At 38.7% G+C, this 25,189-nt stretch overlaps 1 protein-coding gene across 2 annotated transcripts in view; it reads right to left on the bottom strand.

The window, feature by feature from the left end:
• Window positions 1-25,189, bottom strand: part of WDR70 (WD repeat domain 70) — a 263,085-nt gene that overhangs the window by 39,195 nt on the left and 198,701 nt on the right. For both annotated transcript variants that reach the window (XM_006730411.3, XM_031024925.2), the window contains 3 exons: window positions 13,341-13,440; window positions 10,386-10,470; window positions 8,813-8,951 (listed from right to left, as the gene is read on the bottom strand). In XM_006730411.3, coding sequence (XP_006730474.1) covers window positions 8,813-8,951; window positions 10,386-10,470; window positions 13,341-13,440 — 324 coding nt within the window. The remainder of the gene's footprint in view (window positions 1-8,812; window positions 8,952-10,385; window positions 10,471-13,340; window positions 13,441-25,189) is intronic.

Here is a 25,189-nt window from a genome sequence, read left to right as displayed (position 1 = left end):
TATTGAGGAGTGCACGTTCTGCATGGAGCACTGGGTGTTATGCACAAACAATGAATCATGGAACACTATATCTAAAACTAATGATGTAATGTATGGGGATTAACATAACAATAAAAAAATTAAAAAAAAAAGAAAAATGCAAATTATAACTGTGATGAGAAATACCATTCCATACCTATTAGAATGTATAAAATAAAAAATGTCCACAACACAAACTGTTGGTGAGGATATGGAGCAAGTGGAAAACAAATACATCATTGGTGGAAATGCAAAATGGTACTGTTACTCTGAAGAATGGCTTGGTATTTTCTTATAAAAATAATCACATACTCAATGTATGACCCAGCAAGTCTACTCTTAGGTATTTACAGAAATGAAAACTTCTGTTCACACAAAAACTTATATATGAATGCTTATGGCAGCTCTATCCATAATCTCTAAAAACTGGAAACAATCAAATATCCTGTAATAAGATAAACTGGGCTATAACCACAAAGAGTACTACTCAGCAATAAAATGTAACAAACTGTTGATACACACCATAACCTGGATGAGTCTCAAAAGCATTCTGCTAAAAGAAGTTGATCTATATGTTGGCTAACTGAAAATAATAATAATAATAATAATAATAATAATAATAATAATAATAATAAAGTTGATCTAAAAAGGTTACATGTTGTATGAGTGCATTTAGACGACATTCTTGAAAAGCCAGCACTATAGTGGAGACCAGTGAATGCTAGGGATTAGGAATGGGGGGCAGGGAAGAGGTGAGAGTGTGGCTACAGAGGGACAGCACAAAGGAGTTTTTGGGGGGTGATGGAACTGTTCTGTATCCTGATTGTATTGATAGTGGCTACATAAATCCATACATGTTTTAAAAATCACAGAACTGTATACTTTTTAAAAAGATAAATTTTACTGTATCATTTTCAAAATCAAATAACAAAGAATCAGCACTAAACTGGTTCTTATCATTTTCCTTACTTAAAACATTTAAAGACTTGATAAAGCAGATATTACCATGAAATCAGTGGTTTTTTCTCTATTTGCTCGGGCCTACGGATGAGACAATGGACTCTGAGAAACAAACTGAGGGTTCTAGAGGGGTTCTTCCAATCCTGAGAACTACTGTCCTGGAACACCCAAAACATGATAGCTTTACACTTAGTAATTGAGAAGTAATTTAATCAAGTCTTACTGATACCAGCCCCCCTCAGACATTGTAAAGTTAACAGCTAACTTATTAGGGGACTCTAGCTGAGGTCCAGGTACTGTTTAAATTGAAGTCTGATAAGTAATCCCAAGAAAGAATTTAGTAATCCAAACCATGAAAGCAGCAATAATGCAATACTGTTTTTCATCATAGCCCAATGCCATATCTTTTCTTCAGTGATTAAAGAAAATACTCCTACAGAAAGGAGTAGTGGCTGATCACTGTGCCTCTTGACAGTAAAACACTGTCCCAATAGCCATGCTGGAAGTTAGCTCTTGACTTTGAAAAGGTAGTGCTAAAGAAAGAACCATGTAACTGCTGTCCTGGCATATTTACACTAAAACTCCATCATCTTCTACTTCCAAGGTTTTTTTTTTAATTCAATAGCCAATATATAGTACATCATTAATTTTTGATATAGTGTTCCATGATTCATTAGTTGTGTATAACACCCAGTACTCACTCATCACATCACGTGCCCTTCTTAATGCCCATCACCCAGTTACCCCATCCCCCCACCTACCTCCCTTTCCACAACCCTCAGTTCGTTTCCCGGAGTCAAGAGTCTCTTGGGTTTGTCTCCCTCTCTGATTTCTTCCCATTCGGTCTTCCCTCCCTTCCCCTATGATCCTCTGCACTATTTCTTATATTCCACATATGGGTGAAACCATATAATTGTCTTTCTCTGATTGACTTACTTCACTTAGCATAATCCCCTCTAGTTCCATACATGTTGATGTAAATGGTAGGTATTCATCCTTTCTGATGGCAGAGTAATATTCCATTGTAGATATGAACCACATCTTCTTTAAGCATTCATTTGTTGAAAGACATTTCGGCTCCTTCCACAGTTTGGCTATTTTGGACATTGCTGCTATGAACACTGGGGTGCAGGTGCCCCTTCTTTTCACTACATCTGTATTTCTGGGGTAAATACCAGTAGTGCAATTGCTGGGTTGTAGGGTAGCTCTATTTTTAACTTCTGGAGGAACCTCCATACTGTTTTCCAGAGTGGCTGCACCAGCTTGCATTCCCACCAACAGTGTAAGAGGGTTCCCCTTTCTCCGCATCCTCGCCAACATTTGTTGCTCCCTGTTTTGTTAATTTTAGCCATTCTAACTGGTGCAAGGTGGTATCTCATTGTGGTTTTGATTTGTATTTCCCTGATGCCAAGTCATGTGGAACATTTTTTCATGTGTCTGTTGGGCATCTGGATGTCTTCTTTGGAGAAATGTGTGTTCATGTCTTCTGCCCATTTCTTGACTGGATTATTTGTCTTTTGGGTGTTGAGTTTGGTAAGTTCTTTATAGATTTTGGATATCAGCCCTTTATCTGTTATGTCATTTGCAAATATCTTCTCCCATTCTGCGGGTTGCCTTTTAGTTTTGTTGACTGTTTCCTTTGCCGTGCAGAGGCTTTTTATCTTGACAAAGTCCCAAAAGTTCATTTTTGCTTTTGTTTCCCTTGCCTTTAGAGATGTGTCTTGCAAGAAGTTGTTGTGGCCAAGGTCGAAGAGGTTACTGCCTGTGTTCTCTAGGATTCTGATGGATTCCTGTCTCACATTTAGGTCTTTCATCCATTTTGAGTTTATCTTTGTGTATGGCGTAAGAGAATGGTCCAGTTTCATTCTTTTGCATGTGGCTGTCCAATTTTCCCAACACCATTTATTGGAGAGACTGTCTTTTTTTCCATTGGATATTCCTTCCTACTTTGTCGAAGATTAGTTGACCATAGAGTTGAGGGTCCATTTCTGGGCTCTCTATTCTGTTCCATTGATCCATGTGTCTGTTTCTGTGCCAGTACCATGCTGTCTTGATGATCACAGCTTTGTAATATAGCTTGAGGTCAGGCATTGTGATGCCCCAGCTTTGGTTTTCTTTTTCAAAATACCCCTGGCTATATGGAGTCTTTTATGGTTCCATACAAATTTTAGGATTGTTTGCAATCCCTATCAAAACGCCATCGACATTTTTCACAGAGCTAGAACAAACAATACTCCTGAGTTTTTCATCAAATATTTATACATCTCGGAAGACCAGGAAACAAGGCAGTGCTCATGTACCTTGCCTTTCTGTTCCCAATGAGCAAATGCTCTAAATACCTATGTTGAATATACTGTCTTATCACTTGGTCATGGGAAAATATACCAATTTTAGTAAGTACAAATAGTTAATCAGTATCCATCTAGAATCTGCATTAATCTTCTCAAGAAAGTGAATTACAGCAAAACTTCATTAAGCTGATGCTGCTTTATCCAAGATAATACATAATTCAAAGCAACTGCTATTCCCTAGTCAACTAGCTGCCTGATTGCTCTTTAATAAAAATCAGATAATGGAAAGCTAAACTCAAAGTCTATTTTTTCCATCCCCTAGACTTCATATTGAGAAGGTTTCACTATATTTTAGAAGGCAGATAAATGCCAAATATAGTCTTTCTTTCGAGTTTATTTTCAGTTGGCATTTGCACTGCCAATAGCTCAAGTTCCCTCTGTGTCCTATTCCTTGTACAATCCCGACTGGGCAAAGACACTGCTGGACTCCTTTACTTCCAGAAAACTTTTAAAGAGGTGGAACCTTATATCAGTGACACAGATCATTAGTCTATTCCCAGGATGATACAGAAGAAGAGGTGAGTTCCTCAACTCTTCAGAGACAAGCTTTCACAAGCACAGCTTCATTAATTTGTTTGAAGTGAATTTCCAGAGTTGTTCTATCAAGACTCATATGTAAGAACAAAGACACCTTCCAAAACCAATTCTGAGGACGTCTGGAATATCCATTAATTTGAATGACCTTTCTGCTCTCTTACATATGTACAAATAATGGAGGATGATTGTAGTATGAATGATCAGCATGTCCCTTACACTCATAAATTAAGATAAATAGCTAGTTTTGTGAAGAGTCCATTATTTATGGCCTTATTATACTCATTTCTTCTTTCCCTTCAATCTCTTTGGATTTAAAATATCAGTATACTCTCCTAATAAAAACACAAAAACTTTTTATGTGATACTTCATTGTATGATATATGTCATTCTTTAGGTTACCAAATAGAGCAATTTTCTTGGACATCAAAATGTATTAATTTAAATGTCATATCTGAGAATAATCTATGGGTGATATGATTAGATATGATATTTACTTTCTTAATGATCTTTTCTATGTTGACAGTTTTTTAGATTTAATATGTACTACTTTTATAATCAGAAAAATACAATTAAATCAGAAAAAGACAATTAAAATACCAAAAGCAGTCTAGTTGAAAACCTAATAAATGAATAAAATAAAGCAGTCTAGTTGAAAATATCAAAGCAAATTTCCCTTCCCTTCCCTTCTGCGGCTATATACCAGATCAGTTGTACTAGATCTATAGCTATGTTTTGTAAATAAAGGTTTGATTTTTTTTCTTTCTATTCCTCACTTTGTTCAGTCAGTGTTTGCAGAAACAAAGGTCCCTCACCAAAGTACATAAGCTAACAAACAAATCAGAAGAGTAGTCAGGATCAAGTGTGAGATTTCTAGCTTTTTTCCTTTCTACTTTTTTTTCCCTCTTTACCCAAGGGAACACCTGCTATTTCTTTTAAATTATTGCCAAAAGCAGCTGAGGTGAAGAGGCCACCATCTTAAATAATATCAGGTCAAAAAACTTTATTCCATTACACTTGGGTTAAAGAATATAAATGGTAATATGCTAGTATAATTGCATAAACCATGTCCTTTGATTTATATTAGTGAAAAAGGCAAGTCTGTTAGTCATTTTATAACAAATTATAGTTTGATGAAAAATTACGAAGCTAATAGTAGTTCATAACGTTATTTCAGGTCCTCTCCAGAATAATTAGAACTCTGAAAAGGTCTGAATATGTCTGTGTTTCTTCTAAACATAAATATTTTTTAAAAAACTGATACATCGGGCACTTGGGTGGCTCAGTTGGTTAAGCGACTGCCTTCGGCTCAGGTCATGATCCTGGAGTCCTGGGATCGAGTCCCGTACTGGGCTCCCTGCTCAGCGGGGAGTCTGCTTCTCTCTCTGACTCTCCCCCCTCTCATGCTCTCTTTCTCATTCTCTCCCCCAAGTGAATAAATAAAATCTTTTAAAAAATAAATAAATAAAATAAAAAAATAATAATTGATACATCATCTCCAAATTGTATTTTATCCATTCTTTCTCTCCTATACTTTCATCACACAAAATAGAGTAATGGTAGCTTTTTATACAATATACAAAAGCTTAGGGTCCCATCTTACACAAAAACTAAAGTGATTTGTAAACTCAAGATTCAAGTTATATTCTGGAATTTATCTTAGAAAAGAGGCTAAGCACACTACTCAAATCATAAAAAAATTAGATGACAACTGAGAAATATGCTGTTTTTTTCAATTGAGGGAATACAATTGGACGACAAAGAAACATCTAAAAATAATACCAGCAGAATTGTAAAATGTGTATGAACATTATACTATAAAAATGGTAAATGTTAAAGAAACATTTGTCAACTCCTAGTGAAGAGAGTCTCTACACTGAAGAGAAAAAAATTTTCAGAGCATATAACAACACAGAGAATGGAATTAAAACCAGTTTTTCCTTTAAGTTTCTTTCAAAAATAAATGGGAAAATATTTTTAAATTTTTATTTTATATTTTTGAAAGTTATTTATTGTGAAGCTTGTAGTATAGTTTTTAGTTACTAGGCAACGGTAGAGTTTTTAATATCCCTGACTGAAAACAATGTTTGGCTCCATATACATGTGGTGCTTGGCATTCTAAAATATAACTACCTAGGGATTTATTTTATTCTAGAAGAGGGTGTGAGAATACAATCACTCATACTTTACTGAAGTAAAAGGACTCATCTAGGATAGACCTAAAGCCACCGTTGTCTGTGTCTAATCAAGCAAGCACACCACTAAATGCTGATATTAAGAATGAGATGTTGCCTTTTATGTAAATTAAAACTCAACACAGTATGTATCTTACTACAGCAGAGTGCAGTATTTCCAAAAGAAACGACTATTCTGGTTTTTAATGACAAAAATACAATAAAATAAGAGATATTTTTGGCCCTTCAAGCAAAATGTCCACCATCTTTATCCATTCCAAAGAATACATTTATTTTCTTACATTCCAAGACTTAAAACTTTAGATCAGAGGGGCATTTTAAAGTTCTTTTAACATACCATTCTACTATGTAAACAAAAACAATGCTGTCTGATATTAACAACAAAATGCAATCAAACAGATCCTAAATCAATTATTTAAAAGGCTGCTTCAAAGTGCTGTGGCACTTTTGTCCCTATTTGAAGTTTTCTCTTCATCTGTCTATTAATATGGCTCTCAAAATCTGTTTTCTGACTTTTCTAAGACAGTTCAATAGAAGGTATATTCCATTTACTTAATGACCGTTCTCCTTTGCTTGCTTCTCTTCATTTGCTCATCCCTTAAACGTTCAGGTTTCCTAGGGCTCATGTTCTCCATCCTTTGTGCCCTTTTCTTAAACTAATCAGCAACCAACATTTCAACTATAAACTGTAAATATTTCTCCCAAAACTGTGTCTTCTTTCTCTTAAGCACCAAACTCACTTATCTATCTGCCTACTATCTCCATCCAGAGGCCATGCAGGTATTCAAGCTCAACATATCAACAACAATGCACTGTGTTTCTTCCAAAATCTGCTTTTTTCCTTTCTTTTTCTTTTTTTAATCTTGGGGAACACTGGCCCAGCCTCTCAAGTAATAAACCTCAGCCTTCGTACACAACACCAAATCTTGTAAATCTAACCTTCACACTTCAATAAAAATTATGTTCTAAAGCCTAAATCGGACTGTGCCATTCCCTTGCTTTAACAAACACACACACAAACAAAAAACAGAAGATAAAGTCACCTTCTTATTATGGTATACAAGATCAGTTTACCTTTCCATCTCTAGATACTTCTCTCCTGCCTCACTCTCCAAAGACATACCTGTGCTGTACAGTATGCATTACATGGACTTGCCAAGTATACCATTCACTCATTCAACAAATATGTGTCAGGCACTGTTCTAAGCACTGAGGAGATCACAGTGAACACAACAGACAAAGTTCCTGCTCTAGTGGGCTTACATCCTGGTGCAAGAAAACAGACAACAAACATAACAGATGCAATGGCAGTAAGCACTATGGAGGAAAAGATCTAGCTAGAAAAGCAACTCAGAGCAACAAAGCAAACAGCATGTTCTATACACTACAAAAACATAGGGTGTCTTAAAAGTGCAATTTTATTTAGGTTTCAATTTTAATTATAATTTAAAACCATAACACCATGAGTAATACTGAAATGTATTGTCATTGAGAGGCATAACAGAACACAGCTTACTTCTGGAACAACCAATTATAATAATTTTATTTTCGAGATTAAAGTTGATAGAGTCAAGAATGTTTTTCTTTGATTCTAGTGTTTAAGTTGGCTCTTGGATGCACCCCCAAAAAATTATTAGTAGTGCTGGCACATTTCAAATTACATCATGAGATTAGAATCTATAAAACTTAAGTACTCATCTAGAATTAGTCTCATTGTTATTTATTTCATTGTCTTTAACTATACCACGGTTTCAAATTTAGGGCCTACAAATTAAGACTCCACAGTAATACTAGAACATTAGAGACAGGAGCTTTTGACTAGTGACTTAAAAACAGTTGTTCAATTGTCTGAATCATGTAAGTACATAATATGTCCCAACTGTTTACAAAGAGCTGAAACAACTGGAGAAGTCTACAGAAGGGCGCTGTTTAAGATATAGGATATTACTAAAGGCTTTGACAGTGAGCCAAAGAAAATTTACACAGACATTAATCAGTTTCATACTCAGAAAATAACAATGATTTACCTTACCTTCTAAATGCTAATACATACTCTAAAAGACTACAAAGGAATTCAGATTTTCCTCTGGGAAACTTCACTATTACTGTATTACAGTCTCAGGAAAGGAATGACTGAATCAGTGAATCAATTCATGCATGCATGCTGTTTTAGTGCTTACAGTGCTTATATAAATATGTAAAGAAAACTAATGGGTTTTTTTAGATGCAGAAGTTAACTGTGAAATGTTTTAAACTTCCAAATAACTAAACAGAAATTAAGCTCAGTGGAAGCCTCAATGACAACTCTGGCAAGCAGAATTCTGTCAAAGTTTTCAAGGTTTAGGAAACAATGATACAATTCATCACTTTCTGAAGGCATAATTTTCACTTCTGTCCACAATCCCTGAATCTTCACAAACATGCGCCCTATGGGACACTTCTTTCTGTATCCTACGTGATGATCAGCTTCTGCTTTCCTCAAACTGGTTGGCAGAGGGGCAAATGTCCCCGGCCCAGCTGAAATTCTGACTGAAGCGTGGGCCCATGGGAAATACTGGGTCAGAGGAAGGGAAAGTGTAGATCAGCCAGTCTGCAAGATACTAGTAATTCCTGTGTTAGTAAAAAAAAGTAGCTACCATTGCACCATAGGGGCCAGGACTTATGTTCTATTTAAAAACTAAAACCAAAACAAAAGATGACTAAGAGGCAAACCTCACTTCATTCTCAAGGCTGAGAAGAGAAGAATTTACATACCGCATCCGTGATGTCTATTTCATACACCCTTTGGAAAGTCCTGCGCTCAAAGAAAACAAGTTTGCCGCTGCCACATCCCCTTTGAACAGATGTCCCGGTGACTATGAGTTTATCATCTGGACTGAAACAGCAGTCCGTCCTACAGACAAAAACAGTGTGTAAGCATAAGCTTATGACCCTACAGCAATGAGTTAAATAAAATATAAACAACACCACTATAACAAGAGGTGACTCTTATAGAGGGCTCACAGTAAGTCAAGCACTTATATTAGTTTGCTTAATCTTCACAATAATCCTATGGGGTAGACATTATTATCCCCATTTTACTGATGAGGAAACTGAGGCAGAGAGAGATTAAAGAAACCCTGGCCAAGATCACAAAAGTAGCGCAGCTGGGATTTGAACTCAGGCAGTCTGATTGCAGAATCTATGCTTCTAACTTCTACACACTATATTTTTTAATGTATAGGAAGTGTGGGAAAAACTCAAGATAGACCTTGACGGTGCTATAGACAAATAGACATTGTATGACTAATGTCTAAGTAGTGATAATTTTGTCCAGTTTTGGAATTATTTTTTACCACCACTAGCCACCACCCCCAAATAATTTGAGTTTTATCAAGTCAAGGACCATGAAATGAGGAACAGGTTGAACTGCTGGAACCTAACTGATGGCTATGATTCAAGAGCCCTTGTTATTAGAGATCTGGCCACCTGGTTGTGAATAATCTAAGACATGATCCAAAGAAGTTATGTAGTTAGCATAGCTTGCAGCAGGCATAATAGCTCAAAAAATTCTCATCAGCTATAAATTCATGTTTGTTTGTCCATCTGTTGGTTTTAACAGATAAATGCCATGGGCAACAGACCGTGCTAGAGTCAGTGCTCTGCTATTACACAGTTTCCTCCATTTGACGCTTCCATCACCTTCACGCTCTCCCTGTTGGTCATTATTTAACACAGATGTGAAATTTTATTTCTACAAAAATAGAAAGTTTTACTTAGGCACCAACTGTAGGACTTAAAAGTTCAAATCCCACCTCAGTTGCCTTAGAAAAATCTTTAAATGCTTCAGTTGTCAACTTAATAGAATGAAGATAATGGTGTTCAGCTACCTAGAACAAGATACTCTGAACAAGTGAAGTATACTGAATTATTGACTGTAATGATGATAAGAAAAACTTGAGAAAATGAGATATAGTAATGCTCAGTAACTATGAAATATTGCTTTGATGGAATGGGGTTCAAATTTTAAAAGACAACAAATACGCAGGCCTACCCTGTCATTTATACATATTAAAAGAACAATTCAATCTCTTAAAATATTTTTACTATCCCAAGACCTATGTGTGTATACACACAGAGAAACACATGAACATATATGATTTCAACTTCAAAAAAATTTTATGGTCTGAAGAGTGTGCAAATAAAAGGGAAAAATAAAATGTATCTTTCAAAAAACAGATTTCAAATACTCTTCCTGTCCCTTTTTAAAAGACACATAACATAAATTAAAGTGAAGAAATTTCTTTTCCATTCTCTTACATTTATCAATTTAAAATACGCTACTTACATTGGAAACAAGGTAGGAAGACCCGAGGCTGAAAAAAGTGGTTTATTAAACTGTCGGATGTCCCATAATTTCAATGTATCATCACCTGATAGAGGAATGAAAAAGAAAAAAAAAGAAAGTGAATTGTGCAAAAAACTAGTTCTAAGTTTAGAGTTTGCTAAACTTAGTGTATAACTATAGGAAAGAAGGAAAGAAGGAGAGAAGGAAGGGGAAAGAAAGATGCACATAAGTGTATTTTACTGTTTTAACTGGGCAGTTTGAATGTAGTGGATGTGAGAACAGTAGAAAAATTTATGATAATGAACTGGCCTTCTAGAAATAAATTTTCACACTGATGTAGCATCTGTAGGCTAGAAGGAACCCTGGAGAATCTACTCTAAGGAGTGATTAGACAGCAGCTGGTAGTCCCCCGATGGTATAGTTGAGCATAACCGGCCTTCTTAAGAAGATATTATTTTAACAACCATCAGGACTGAAAATAGTTCAGTTCACAACAGACTCTTTCTCCCACTGGTGCGTAGATGAAGCTATCCATTAACATTAATGAGACTGAGCCATGTGATTCCCTTCCCTCCAGTGTAACTCTACCTGCGGCTATCATTCTTCATGTTGCCGGAAAGTACAGCTTTTCCAAAAGCTCTTTAAAGTATAATGAATATTCTTCTAAGAATCGCTTTTTTTCTATTTCTATAGGGCTACTAACTAATATTCCTGACCAGAATGAAAGCCAAAACTCATATAAGTAATGTCTTTGCTGTTCTTGCTCCCCAGCGTCCACAGCTGAGACCTGCCTCAACCCCTTGGGTCCAATAAAGAATCAGTATCAGGTGCAAGTGAGGTGAGTGGAGATTTCAGTAAAAATCTCCATTCTCTCCCAAGCGACCCTTCCTCTGAAACCCAACTTTTGGCAGGTGCACTAATCCACAACTGGCTGGACTGGGGACCTGCTTAAAATGGAAAGACTCTGTAAGACTCACCTTTTTTTGGCTTTTAGTCTTAAAAAAAAGATTACATATCCTCATAATTCTCAAACAATAAGAAAACATTAATCTGCATTAAACAGTTTAGCTAACCTGACAGGTTCTGGAGCTAGCAGGAGTACCTTACAACACCTGGGGACTCTGCTGAATAGACTTCTATCTGCCATATTCTATACATCCAGGAAGAAAAATGATGGAATACAGTATATGTACTCTGTTGGAGACATGTTACCCAACAGTTATTATAGGATGGAAAGGGAAGGTAAGAATTGTCACCAAAATGGCTTTGACTGAACTGAAGTTAGTCCTATACTTCTAGTAATTATCAGCTGGTCTGGGGCTGGCCTGTTTTAGAATCCTCTGAGAGGAATTTTCAAACTATGCTTCCCACTTATTCCTCTCTTGTCTCCCCACTCCACACTGGAGATTTGGGTTCACCATTCTAAAGCTGCAAGAGTAAATGTGAGAATTTCTAAGTGAAACATTTATCATTTGAAAAACTTTCTCAAAAGATTCAGATACATACTTGGGGTAAGAACCACTATTTTTAAGTAAAGAGTATATATAGTCTTAATTAAGAGTCATCTCTTGGGGCGCCTGGGTGGCTCCGTCATTAAGCGTCTGCCTTCGACTCAGGTCATGATCCCAGGATGCTGGGATCGAGCCCCACATCGGGCTCTCTGCTCCGTGGGAAGCCTGCTTCTCCCTCTCCCACTCCCCCTGCTTGTGTTCCCTCTCTCGCTGTGTGTCTCTCTCTGTCAAATAAATAAATAAAATCTTTAAAAAAAAAAAAAAAAAAAGAGTCATCTCAGCACTCAAATAGGTTAGAATTGATGGACCAAAATACTATTTTATACAGACCCCCCCCTTTTCCATATATACCATAAATAGAAAATACATGTGCTTTGATGTTTTACAATTATGTAAGTGAGGGTAGTTTGGATATAACAGACAAGGCTTCCTCAGAGGAAAGAGAATCTGATGCAGTTCCCAAGGTACAGACATGGAATAGCTGAACTGAGCAAAAGCTGGGCCAAGTCTCTCCATCTCCTCCTCACTCCTACTACCCTCTACACCAGGTTGCACATTCTTTCAGGAAAGGAACACTGTCTATGATGTTCACAGTTTAGACCCAGCACCTAGCACAATGCTTGCTCAGAGTAGTTGCTCAACATAGAGCAGCTGAGTGAGTGAATGGCCAAATGTAGTGTTGCTAGATTAACATGGCCTACAGAATAAAAACTAAATCCTTTATGTGATACTTAAAGCCATCTGTAATGGCTCCAATCTACTTACTCTACTGTTTCTTTTCCCTCCCCACAAATAGGCCTACAGGAAGATCCTCAGTCATGCCCCATACTTCCCGTAATGCTCTGCTCATAAGCTGCCCTTACTATTCTCTTGTTTCCTTCTGTCAACACTTAGCTCATCCATGTGAGAAAGATTCAGCAAGAAACCCATATTCAACCTCATGAATATGGGTAAATAAACATAATATGGCCATACAGAACTATGTAGCCATTTAAAAACTAACATTCAGGTACACAACTTTTTTTTTTTTAACTGAATTGAGGTACAGTGTTCAAACTGAAAAAAAAAAATCAATGGTAAGCCAACAGAAGAGTCTAAATTATAAAATGATATAGGAAAAATGTAGAACATCATCTACAAAATTCCATAAGTTAGAGGCAAAAGTCATCCTTGGAGGCTTCAAATTCTGATGGAATTTGAAGCTAAAATAAAAACTTAGGCCAAAAAGTACATATTTTCTAAATTTTATTTGATACCTTTTAAGAAAACAATACTGCCAAGTCAGAAATGCATTTTAATGGGAAAAAAAAAAAAAGACTGGCAAAGGTGCACTAAACAAAGCACAGCTAGCTTTACTGTTAGGATATTAGTGTAACATTTGTTAGAGTTAATGATGATCATTTTTAAATACAGAAACACATCCAAAAGAAAGTTTTTAACCTACCTCCACGAGAGGCAAGGACATTACCATCATAGGAAAAAGCCACACAAGAAGTGTCTGTGCCTGGGTCATGAGCCTGTTTATAGTGGAATTTAGGATGAACCTGTTTGCAAAGACAAGCAAAGTGTTAACATCTCATCTGAATTCCAATGAGAACATTTTTGTGGCAAGGGTATTTTACTTTATCATCCAGAAAATGATATATGTAAAATATGAATTTTACTTGGCTATAGTTTTCTTTATTCTGGAAAATAATTCAAAAGATTTCTAAAAACATCCATTTGCTTTAATAATAAGAGATTAAGTCCCCTTTTTCAGACTACCTTAGCAAGCACTGAGCAACACAAGACTAACACAGTATTTAGTTCTTACCGCATAAAGTTATTGGGACCACTTCCTATCGTAAATACGAATAAAATAAAAATGAAAAATATGAATAAAGATTACAAATGAACATATTATTTATTAAATAAAAAATATCATTGTAGCGGTGCCTGGCTGGCTCAGTCAGTAAAGCGTGTGACTCTTGATCTCAGCATTGTGCGTTCAAGCCCCACGCTGGGCACGGTGCCTACTTTAAAATATATATACATGTATATCATTGTATTCCTAGTATATGCCAGACACTGTGCATGTGGTTGTAGGTCTTGAACGCTCTTTAATGTGCCTGGAGGATAATGTTGTTATGGAGGAGGAAGAGGGGAAGAACTAACCCTGACACAATGCTAATCATACCCTATGTACTTTACTCTTTACTATCTTGCCTACTTAATTCTCTCAATCACTCTACAAGTTAGGCTCTCCTATTATCATCTGCATTTTACAGATTAGGAAACTGAACCACAAAGACTTCAGTACCTGAGTTAAGGTCACAGAACTAGTAAGTGGTACAGCTGGGTATTTGAACCAAAAGGCCCACTCTTTTTTTTTTTTTTTTAAAGATTTTATTTATTTATTTGAGAGAGAGAGAATGAGAGACAGAGAGCACGAGAGGGAGGAGGGTCAGAGGGAGAAGCAGACTCCCCGCCGAGCAGGGAGCCCAATGCGGGACTCGATCCCGGGACTCCAGGATCATGATCCGAGCCGAAGGCAGTCGCTTAACTGACTGAGCCACCCAGGCGCCCCCAAAAGGCCCACTCTTAAACACTACACTATACTCCTTCTCTAGTGATGTATGTTAATAGTATTTTTACTTCTAATGTTGCTTCTTCACAGTTAATGACTTATAAAAGTAACTCTACTTACTAATCTTGTCACTCAGTTATGATTCAGTAACTAGCACAGGATACTAGGGAGTGAATTGTCCCAGCCCCACCAGGCTGGATAATTCCAGTGAATGGACAAGGCACACTGCTAGTGATTAAGAGCACGTAGGTCTCGGGCACCTGGGTGGCTCAGTCGTTGGGTGTCTGCCTTCGGCTCAGGTCATGATCCCAGGGTCCTGGGATCGAGTCCCACATCGGGCTCCCTGCTCGGCAGGAAGCCTGCTTCTCCCTCTCCCACTCCCCCTGCTTGTGTTCCTGCTCTCGCTATCTCTCTGTCAAATAAATAAATAAAAATCTTAAAAAAAAAAAAAAGAGCATGTAGGTCTCTCGTGGGAGCCACAGGGATAGGAATACAAGTGACTCCATCTCCTTAGGTCTTACGCCAACCGTAACAATCATGAGTCACAAAACAGAGCTCATGTCTGTTAGCCTCCCACCAATATCCCTGACACCCTGTCAGTGAGCTTCCACCTAAAAGCTTCCAGTAATGAGGAGCACCTCGTTAACTCACAAAAGCAGGCTGGGTTTTTTGGTGTTTTTTTTTTTTTTAAGATTTTTTATTTATTTATTTGACAGAGAGAGAGAGATAGCGAGAGCAGGAACACAAGCAGGGGGAGTGGAAGAGGGAGAAGCAGGCTTCCCGCCGAGCAGGGAGCCCGATGCGGGGCTCGATCCCAGGACCCTGGGATCATGACCTAAGCTGAAGGCAGACACTTAACGACTGAGCTATCCAGGCGCCCCTGGTTTTTGTTTTTAATAATTTGTATAGCTTGACTTAAATTTGTCCTTTCTCTTCCTCTGATAGTCTTAGAAATTTGTATTAAACATGGTGCTCATGCTTCCACCTTTCATGGGTACAAATAATTTACTGATTCAACTTTTCTTTTAATTGTGCATCAAGACACAAGGTTAAACAGGGAAACACAATGTGCCAAGATAAACATGATAAACAAGATAAACATGGCTTTTCTCCCTAGAGAATTGACAGTCTCCTGAAAGAATATGGGTAAGCGTAAGAAGTGACAAGTGGTACAGTGGGGACGTGAAGAGTAGTAAGTGAGCACTGAAGAGAGGTGCCTAATCCAAACCTGAGAATGGGGGGCGGGGGAGGAGAGAGGGGCAAAAAGAAATCCTGAGACCCAGTGGATGAAAGTACGAGTTAGCAGATGAAGGAGCAGGATGCAGAGATAAGAATGAGTATTCCAGTCGCAGGGTACTGTGTTGTAGTAGGCAGAATTTTGACCCCCATGATCTCCATCCCCTGGTGCCATGACCATAAACATGTCACTCTACATGGCAAAAGGGACTCTGCAGGTATAACTAAGGTTACTAACTAGTTAACCTTAAAAGAGGGAGATTATCCTGGATTATCCAGGTGGGGCTGAAGTAGTCACATGAGACCCTGAAAGCAGAACTTTCTCCTGGCTGAGGACAGAAGAGGAAGCCACAGAGACAAGACAGAGAGTAAGTCAGAGAGACTGGAAGAATCTGAAGTGTTTGAAATGCCACTGCTGACTCTAAAGATGTGTCAAGGAAATGGGGATCTGAATGCTGCCAATAACCAGTGCGTTTGAAAGAGGACCCTTAGCCCCTGATGACAGCCACAGCCTTGGCCAACAGTTTGATTATAGCTTGATGAGACCCTAAGAAGAGAATCCCATCACACCATGCCAGACATCTTACCTACAGAAATTGTGAAATAATAAATTGGGTGTTTTTTTAAGGCACTAAATTAGTGGTAATTTGTTATGAAGCAACAGAAAGCTAACATGTGCATAAAGGTAAAAGAGCTAGTTGCAGTCAAAGAACTAAAAGAAGCTAACCACGACTGGAGGGAAAGGAGAAGTGGGGGGGATGGTGGGAGCAGGGCCTCGATCACCAGGAGCCTTGTAGGCCATGGTAAGGGCTTAGATGTTATTCTGAAGGCAAAAGGGAGCTGCTTAATGGAGATTATTCAGAGGATAATGTGACTAGGTTTGCTTATTTTAAAAAGATCATTCTGAACACATGTGGAGAATAGATTGGGAATATGTGGCTCCTCAGAAAAACAAAACTCTGCTACTAAACTCAATTAGGAAAATTTGCCACTTGGTCATATTTCATCAAGTCATCAACTACTGAACTCTAAATAGAACTTCTGAAAGATACTGTATTGGTAGCAGCTTACCAAAAAGTCTGTACTTACATCTGGCCTCTCAGTGAAATTAACTTAGTTTTTTATTTGTTTTAAATGTTTTGTTTATTTTTAATGCTCATAAATATATATACACATCTAAAGAGAAGGAAGACCAGTCATTTCAGGAGCGGTAAGGCAGTGCACTACAGTAAAACTGGGCCAGGACCAGGAGATAGAAAATCTAGACTTCGCCTTAGTAAAAACTAGCAGTGTGACTGGGGACAAATTAGTCTCTCCAGATCACAAGTTTATCTGCTGTAAAATAAATGGATTGCACCAGATGATTTCTAGGGTCACTGACACCTCTGTGATTCTTAAGGAAAAGACAAAAACTAGTATATATAATATTTTATAATTTAACAAACTGATCAATATGTACTTTTTATTAATAGGACAAAACAGATTTTGAACGCCAACATTTGAACACATAAACACATACACATAAATGTGTATATATACATAGACCAGTAAAGTGGGATAAAGAACCTTAAAAGGTACAAAGGAATCATCTCATATAAACTTCAGCATGAGCCCCGTGGCAAGAGGTTTTTCCCTGTGATAATCTAATTCTCACCCTTGCTTAGAGAAGGGGTGAGATGAGGCTGTGAGTCTGCTGTTCCCTAAATTGGTCTTGCTTCCTCTTTTTACTGCCTTGGGTGGGATTCTAGGGTTTAAAGGCATACAGCCATCTGGTACTCATGCACAGAGAAAGTGCTCTGTTTCAAAACTTAAGATTCTACTGGATCTAACAGGTGACAGTATAACTATAATAAAAGGAACTGAACAGGAATAAGGGATTACGACTACAGGTGATTTTGCCTTAATCTAGTAAGAAAGAACTTTACCAAATATTCATCTGCCACACTTTAATGTCTCCTCATTTAGGTACTACTTTAAAGGGCCACTATACTGGAGGTTGGGTGTTCTGAAATTTTTACAATTCATTATTTATAATGCAAAACGTGTGAATATATGCCACAAAACAAACCCCACCTTGTCTTTCTGACTTCCCATAGTTCCTATTGCCATATCAATTTACATCTCAGTGCAGCATTCTTTTATAGTAACAAATGGCTGCATATTAATAGTTAAGATTTCAAAAGAGATTACACTCAAAATAATCTAAATCATTTCCTCTTTTAAAAGGACTAACATAATAAAATAAAATTTAAAAAAAAATAAAAAATAAATAAAAGGACCTAATAAAATAAAAAAGCAAAATGCCCTCACTTCAGATGAACAGCTCATGGATTTTATGTCATAAGTGTTCTTCAATTATTAACTTCACTTTAACCAATAATAAAAGTTTATTCTAATTAAATAAAATGATAGCCAGAGGTGATCTTAAACTTACGTAAAATATCAGCACTTGGACAGTCATGATGACAAACACCCTTACACTCCGGAAACGTCAACCTGACTGAAAACGCTTCTGGCATAACTTGGGAAATCTGAAATTGTGACTTCTCCTTTAACTGATTTTATGATCATCCTAGGCAAAGAACATCGTTCTTCAGGGAAGCTGAGATTATTAACTCCTTTATACAGGTTTCCTATTCTTAGGAGGGCCTTATGTTATGATTTGGAGAGTATCAAGTCTCACAGATTCATAGTAATGGAAAATGCAAGCACAAATGCTAGAGTTTTAAAGGCCCTCTCCTGAGATCATACCACACAAACTCCAACTGGTAAAAGGGTCGGGAGCCTCTGGCAGTACAGAACTCATTATGTTCCAAGCAACATCAGTCCATTTCTGGGTGGCTCTAACTGGGAACACTTAAACTGAGTCCAAGACTCCTTCCTAGAATTCCAATATCTACTTAGGACTCCTGGTCCTGTCTTCTGTGGCTATGCTAATTCTAGTTTTTCTTCTCTAATGCAGCCTGTAAAATTCTCAAAGAAAAGTAGGACGTCTTCCACAAAGTCTTAAATATACCCATTCCTGAAATCGTAAACATAATCCAAACATTCTGTGGTGCTACCGATGGTCACTGAGTTTACATCCAGGGTCTGGCTGCCTAGATCCCAGTATCTTCATTGTTCTAGTGTGTGTCAATCAATGCAAGAGGACTGACAGCCCTCAAAATGATCAAAACATGTTTTGTAATTAATAGAGACAGTGGAATAAGCTATTTTAAATGAGGGAATTTAAATGAGTTGCTAGGCTGAAAATAGAGAAAATTTTAATGGAAAGAATACTGGTCCTACAGCCAAGCGGACTTCACCTAAATTTTCAATCCAATACATTTTAGTTTGACCCTGGCCAAATTGCTTAATCTTTCTGTTTCTCAGTTTGTTAATTTTTAAAATAACACATCCTACACATCGTCCCACCCCTCCCCTTCTCCTCAACTCCCAAAGACACTGAGTTACATTTGACCTACTACTATATGCCTTATGTCAGTACCACACATTTATTAACTCTGGAGTAGCTACCTCTTTTCAGAAAGTTGCTGACATGCAACTGTGCTACCAGAACACAAACTCCAAGAGCAAGATGAAGCAAATGCGGGGCTCCCTAACAGATGAGGGGTACTAACATTTGACTGTCCTCTCAAATCTGTTCCTAGGACCCCCTCAATAGATAAAAAATTTCTTTCTCATGGGGAATCTATTTTCAATAACCAAGCAACTCTATATTTTCTTTCTTTTTTTTTTTTTAAAGATTTTATTTATTTATTTGAGAGAGAGAATGAGATAGAGCGAGCATGAGAGGGGGGAGGGTCAGAGGGAGAAGCAGACTCCCCGCTGAGCAGGGAGCCCGATGCGGGACTCGATCCCGGGACTCCAGGATCATGACCTGAGCCGAAGGCAGTTGCTTAACCAACTGAGCCACCCAGGCACCCGCAACTCTATATTTTCAATCACATGTTAGAGTTACTTACTATACCAGGATTAAAAATATGCCAGGATTTTTTTAAATGGCAAGATTAAGAACAGAATAAATATTGGTCTAGACTGAACATAATTCACTCCTGTTTCTCTGATTTGGGAGACCTGTAGTAAGGAGAATGAGCAGAATGTATACAAAAGAATAGGAACTTCATATGAACATGCTTTCCCATTCCCTCCTGCCACAAAGCCTTCATTTTAGTGAGGAGAAACGGACAATAACACCTCTCCAACTGATCCTGTGATATTCAGATTCATATATTGCATGAAAATATGGCATCATGATAAAAAGCACCGACGATGCAGGCAGACTGACCAGTTCAAATCCAGGCTTCACCACTTACCATCTGTATGATCTTGGGCGAACTAATCTCCCTATGCTCACCCCCCCGCCATCTATTAAATGAGAATAATAATAGTATCCACGTCAGCTGTTGGGAGAATTTAATGAGTTGATGCAAGCGTGGCACATTCCTTTGCCATATAACTTTGCTGTTCTTTTCATCAAGATGTGCCATTCACTTCTCAAAACCTGAGTTCTGCGTATGGACATGTGACTTGTTTGGGCTTACAAGACACGCAGCCATGAAAATGTGCCTGTCACATCTCCCACAGTAAAAAGCATAACTGACTGCCACTCCCCCTCCCTCTGTCACTCGGCTGGGCTTTCCAAGGGCTGCTCCCAGCCAATGACTGAGCACAGGGGATAAAGGACTCCTAAGTAGTCTGAATGAAACTTTGACATTGTGCTATAGTCTAAGAGTCTTTCTGCACAGCCCTCTTTTTTCTTTTCTTTTACTATAACATTTTTATTGAGATATAATTCATATACCATGGAATTTGCCTACTTAAAGTATGCAGTTCACTGATTTTAGTATTTCCAGAGAGTTGGGCAACCATCACCACAATCAATTTTAGTTCATTTCCATCACCTCCCAAAAGAAACCCCATAAACATTAGCAATCACTCCCCCATCTCCCCATAACCCCTCAGCCCCAAGCAACTGCTACTCTAGTTTGTCTCTGTATATTTGCCTATCTGAACATTTCATATAAATGAAATTACACAATATGCTATCTTTTGTGACTGGCTCCTTTCACTTAGCATAATGTTTCTGCGATTCATCCACAGTGTAGACATATATAAGTACTTCATTTCTTTTTATTGCAAAATAACATTCCATTGTATAAATGTATCACATTCTACTTCTCCATTCATCAGTGGATGAACATTTAATACTTCTTTCTTTCCTTTCACAGAGGTATGACCTGCATCATGCTCTCTTTCCAGATTTTCTGAGGCTCCCTCCCCGTTTCCCCCTACAGGCCTTTCCCCAGTAAATCTCAACATGTTTAATCCTGCTCTTGGTGTCTGTTTTCAGAGGACCCAGACTAACACAAGTGGTGCCATGAGGGATCCAACAACATCGGGGTAAGATAAGAATGTGGGACTGGCTCATTCATTGCCTGATAGGTAGGACATTGTTCTAAGTGGACTATGAGGTGCAGATACACTCTAGCACTTGGTATTGGTTCAACTGCTACAGATTTCACTGGAAGTGACCTGGGAAAAACTTCCTGGTATAGGGGAATGTCCTTGTGGGTACAATGTTTTAGGCATTTAAAAGATATGGGAGAAGCAATGCCTACAAAGATAATAGTGTTGGCTGGCTACTGCTAAGTCGTACTGATATGCTACAAAGGGATAATGAGAAACTGAAGACCATTAACAGTTAAAGACTACATGGGAGAGCCAGAGGGCCAACTTTGGTACTTTTCGAAGAGGCCCTCATCTCCTGCAGTGGAAGAACAGACAGAGCTGAGCAACAAACAAAAGTGATCTGGTAGTTAGATTTATAGAGCTCCAGAGACATTTAAATGCTCAACCAAGGCAGGTCTGTTATTCTAAGGTCAGGGCTCTAGTTGGGAAAACCTGAGACTCTGAAACATAAGGATAGGATATCTGGATGGATGTCCACAGAATGCTGGATCTGCAGATGCCCCTGGAACTCTCACAGCTTAGAGAGATGGCCAACTCTTGCCCTAGGAAGAGCTAGAACTTCCTTTGTGTTGGAAGATGCTACAACTGCCCCTCCCACAGGAGGACCTTCCCCTACATCCTCCTCTCCCGGCTGCTAGGCTAATAACTAGGGTTGAATTCCAGGATTACTCACCTGGGGGATGGAGGGAGGCGGAGGCTGAAAGGAGGAAAGAGATTACATACCAAAAGAATGCAAGAATCAGGAAGCAGCTATTGTGAGGAGCTTGAGTTTAAAGTGTGAAGATGCTTAATCAAGGCGGCTTTGATGTAAGACTAGATAAGCAGGATTCCTTGATAGGGGCGGGGGGGGGGCAGATATTGGAAAAGGAACCCAGGGGATGGGGCAAACAAGCTGCTAGGATGCTATCAGAGGCCTGGAAAAGTGATGGCCATGTTGAGCAAAATAAAAACACCCTGATTGCCCTAGCAGAGGACAGAGAAAAGAATAAGAAGGCCAAGGGAAGTGGGCATACTGGAATGGTTATATTGTGTCAGGCCAGAAAACACAGATTATTTTTTTTCATGGGAAAACCCCAAAGAACCACCATTTACAGGGAACATCTGCAAGCACAGGGGAGAGAGCCAGCATCACGGACAAGTTCAGTGGCAGCTCTCCCCTACAGCCCAGGGCTAATGTCACGGAGCCAGACCATTAGAATTAACATCCACAGGGATGATGAGGCCCAAACTAATAATAGCCAGGTTGCAGTGCTTAATTACTAGAAGCCAACAGGCTGCAATTATTATAATGTAAAGTATAATGACTGGGAAAGTCAGAGAGGCAGGCAAGGGGGCTTGATGTGCAGGGAGTTGTGGAGAAGGTTGACAGAATATAGCATTCCTAGGGGCAGAAGGGATGGGCAGACAATAAAGGTAATGCTTAATCTCTACCATCAAAAAGAGAGATGAACAGAGGAAGAGGAGGCTGAAGGTGGTCACCCGAACAAAAAGTTATGATTCCTTGCTCTATTCCCATATCTAAGTCTATTTCCAGATCAGGAGCCTACTGACTACAGAGGTAGCTAGATTCCTTAAAAAAAAAAGGACAGTGCTACTCAGTGGAGCAATAATTCTCCTAGTCCTTCCACAAAGGGATTGCTGACTACAGACTTCATCAAGTAGTAGTCCCAATTGTAGCTGCTGTGATGAATGACAGATCATAGCTGGAGCAGATTAATAAAGCCTTAAGGTGATTCTGGCAAAAGGACTTCCCACTGGCCTGGCCAAAGCTTTCTTAGAACTATGTTGCTGTCTGAGATTCTTCCTAGCCAACCCTAATTCCCCCCTTCCTTCCCTCTTTCTTCCACAGGAGCTGGACCTATATTACCATCTGGTACTCTCTAGCCTCCTCCTCTGGCTCCCCACTCACTTTTTCCCTTCCAGGAGTTTTGGCAATAGATCTCTTACACATCTAATGCTGCCTTAGCATCTGCTTCTTGGAGAAGCCTAACAGAGGACACTAGCAAGTAAAACACAAGCAGAGAACTGTAGAGGCATATATATTGGGACTTGCTCTCTTGCTGTTTTTGGAACCCAGCCATCTTGTGAAAAATCACAGGCTAGGTTCCTGGATGATCAGAGGCATGCCCAGTCATCCCCATAGCACCAGCTGACATCCAGCCAACAGCCAGACATGTGGGTGAGGACCATCCAGCTGTTAGTTAACTGTTGATGCAACAGAGAACGCAGGAGAAATCAGCCTAGCCATTTCAGACCAGAAGTATTGCCCAACTGACCCACAGAAGAGTGAGAAACAAGAAATGTTTGTTGTTTAAGTTACTAAGTTTTAGATTAGCTTGTTAGGCTAGCAAAAGGTAACTAATATAACATAGAAAGGAAGTGAACAGTGCCTGACAGATAGTAAACATTATATGTGTTCGGCATTATTTTAAGTCAGATGATACCATAGGAGCATAACTTTTTAAAGAAGGTTGATTCTCGGGCGCCTGGGTGGCTCAGTTGGTTAAGCGACTGCCTTCAGCTCAGGTCATGATCCCAGGGTCCTGGGATCGAGTCCCACATGGGGCTCCCGGCTCAGCGGGGAGCCTGCTTCTCCCTCTGACCCTCTCCCCTCTCATGCTGTTTCTCTCCTGCTCACTCTCTAATAAATAAATAATCTTTAAAAAAAATATTTCTTAAAAAAAAAAAAAAAAGAAGGTTGATTCTCTCACCCCTACCTCAGCATGCTGCCAAATAATATCCATCATAAGTTAGTTCTGAAATCCAATAATTAAAATTTATTCAACTTTATCATGTGTTGTACTTCACATGATCACTGTGCTCCTCTCTTGTCTTTCTGCATCTGCCTGTGAGAGCAAGAATTCTCTTTAGCAATTTTTTTAAAGTAATTACGCTTATTTATTATTTTTTCAATACAATTCACTTAATTATAAACTTATATAATTTAATAATGACTATATTTTATTGCTTTTATATTTTTAATGCTTGTTTATTTTATTTTATTATGTTATGTTAATCACCATACATTACATCATTAGTTTTTGATGTAGTGTTCCATGATTCATTGTTTGCGTATAACACCCAGTGCTCCATGCAGTACGTGCCCTCTTTAATACCCATCACCAGGCTAACCCATCCCCCCACAACCCTCCCCTCTAGAACCCTCAGTTTGTTTCTCAGAGTCCATAGACTCTCATGGTTCATCTCCCCCTCCAATTCCCCCCTTCATTTTTTCCTTCCTGCTACCTTTTTTTTTTTTAACATATAATGTATTATTTGTTTCAGAGGTACAGGTCTGTGATTCAACACTCTTAACACAATTCACAGCGCTCACCATAGCACATACCCTCCCCAGTGTCTACCACCCAGCCACCCCATCCCTCCCAACCCCCACCACTCCAGCAATCCTCAGTTTGTTTCCTGAGATTAAGAATCCTCATATCAGTGAGATCATATGACACATGTTTTTCTCTGATTGACTTATTTTGCTTAGCATAATATCCTCCAGTTCCATCCACGTCGTTGCAAATGGCAAGATTTCGTTCCTTTTGATGGCTGCATAATATTCCATTGTATATATATACCACATCTTCTTTATCCACTCATCCGTCGATGGACATCTTGGCTCTTTCCATAGTTTGGCTATTGCGGACATTGCTGCTATAACCATCGGGGTGCACGTACCCCTTCGGATCCCTACATTTGTATCTTTGGGGTAAATACCCAGTAATGCAATTGCTGGAAGGTAGGGTAGCTCTATTTTCAACTTTCTGAGGAACTGCCATACTCTTTTCCAGAGTGGCTGCACCAGCTTGCATTCCCACTCTCCGCATCCCCGCCAACATCTGTCGTTTCCTGACTTGTTAATTTTAGCCATTCTGACTGGTTGAGGTGGTATCTCATTGAGGTTTTGATTTGGATTTCCCTGATGCCGAGCGATGTTGAGCACTTTTCCATGTGTCTGTTGGCCATTTGGATGTCTTCTTTGGAAAAATGTCTGTTCATGTCTTCTGCCCATC

The sequence above is a fragment of the Leptonychotes weddellii genome, chromosome 7, assembly GCF_054177405.1.
Source record: "Leptonychotes weddellii isolate Sample4059 chromosome 7, ASM5417740v2, whole genome shotgun sequence".
Lineage (NCBI taxonomy): Eukaryota > Metazoa > Chordata > Mammalia > Carnivora > Phocidae > Leptonychotes > Leptonychotes weddellii.
Note: the sequence above shows the minus strand (reverse complement) of the source record. Positions and strands in the feature narration are given on the sequence as shown.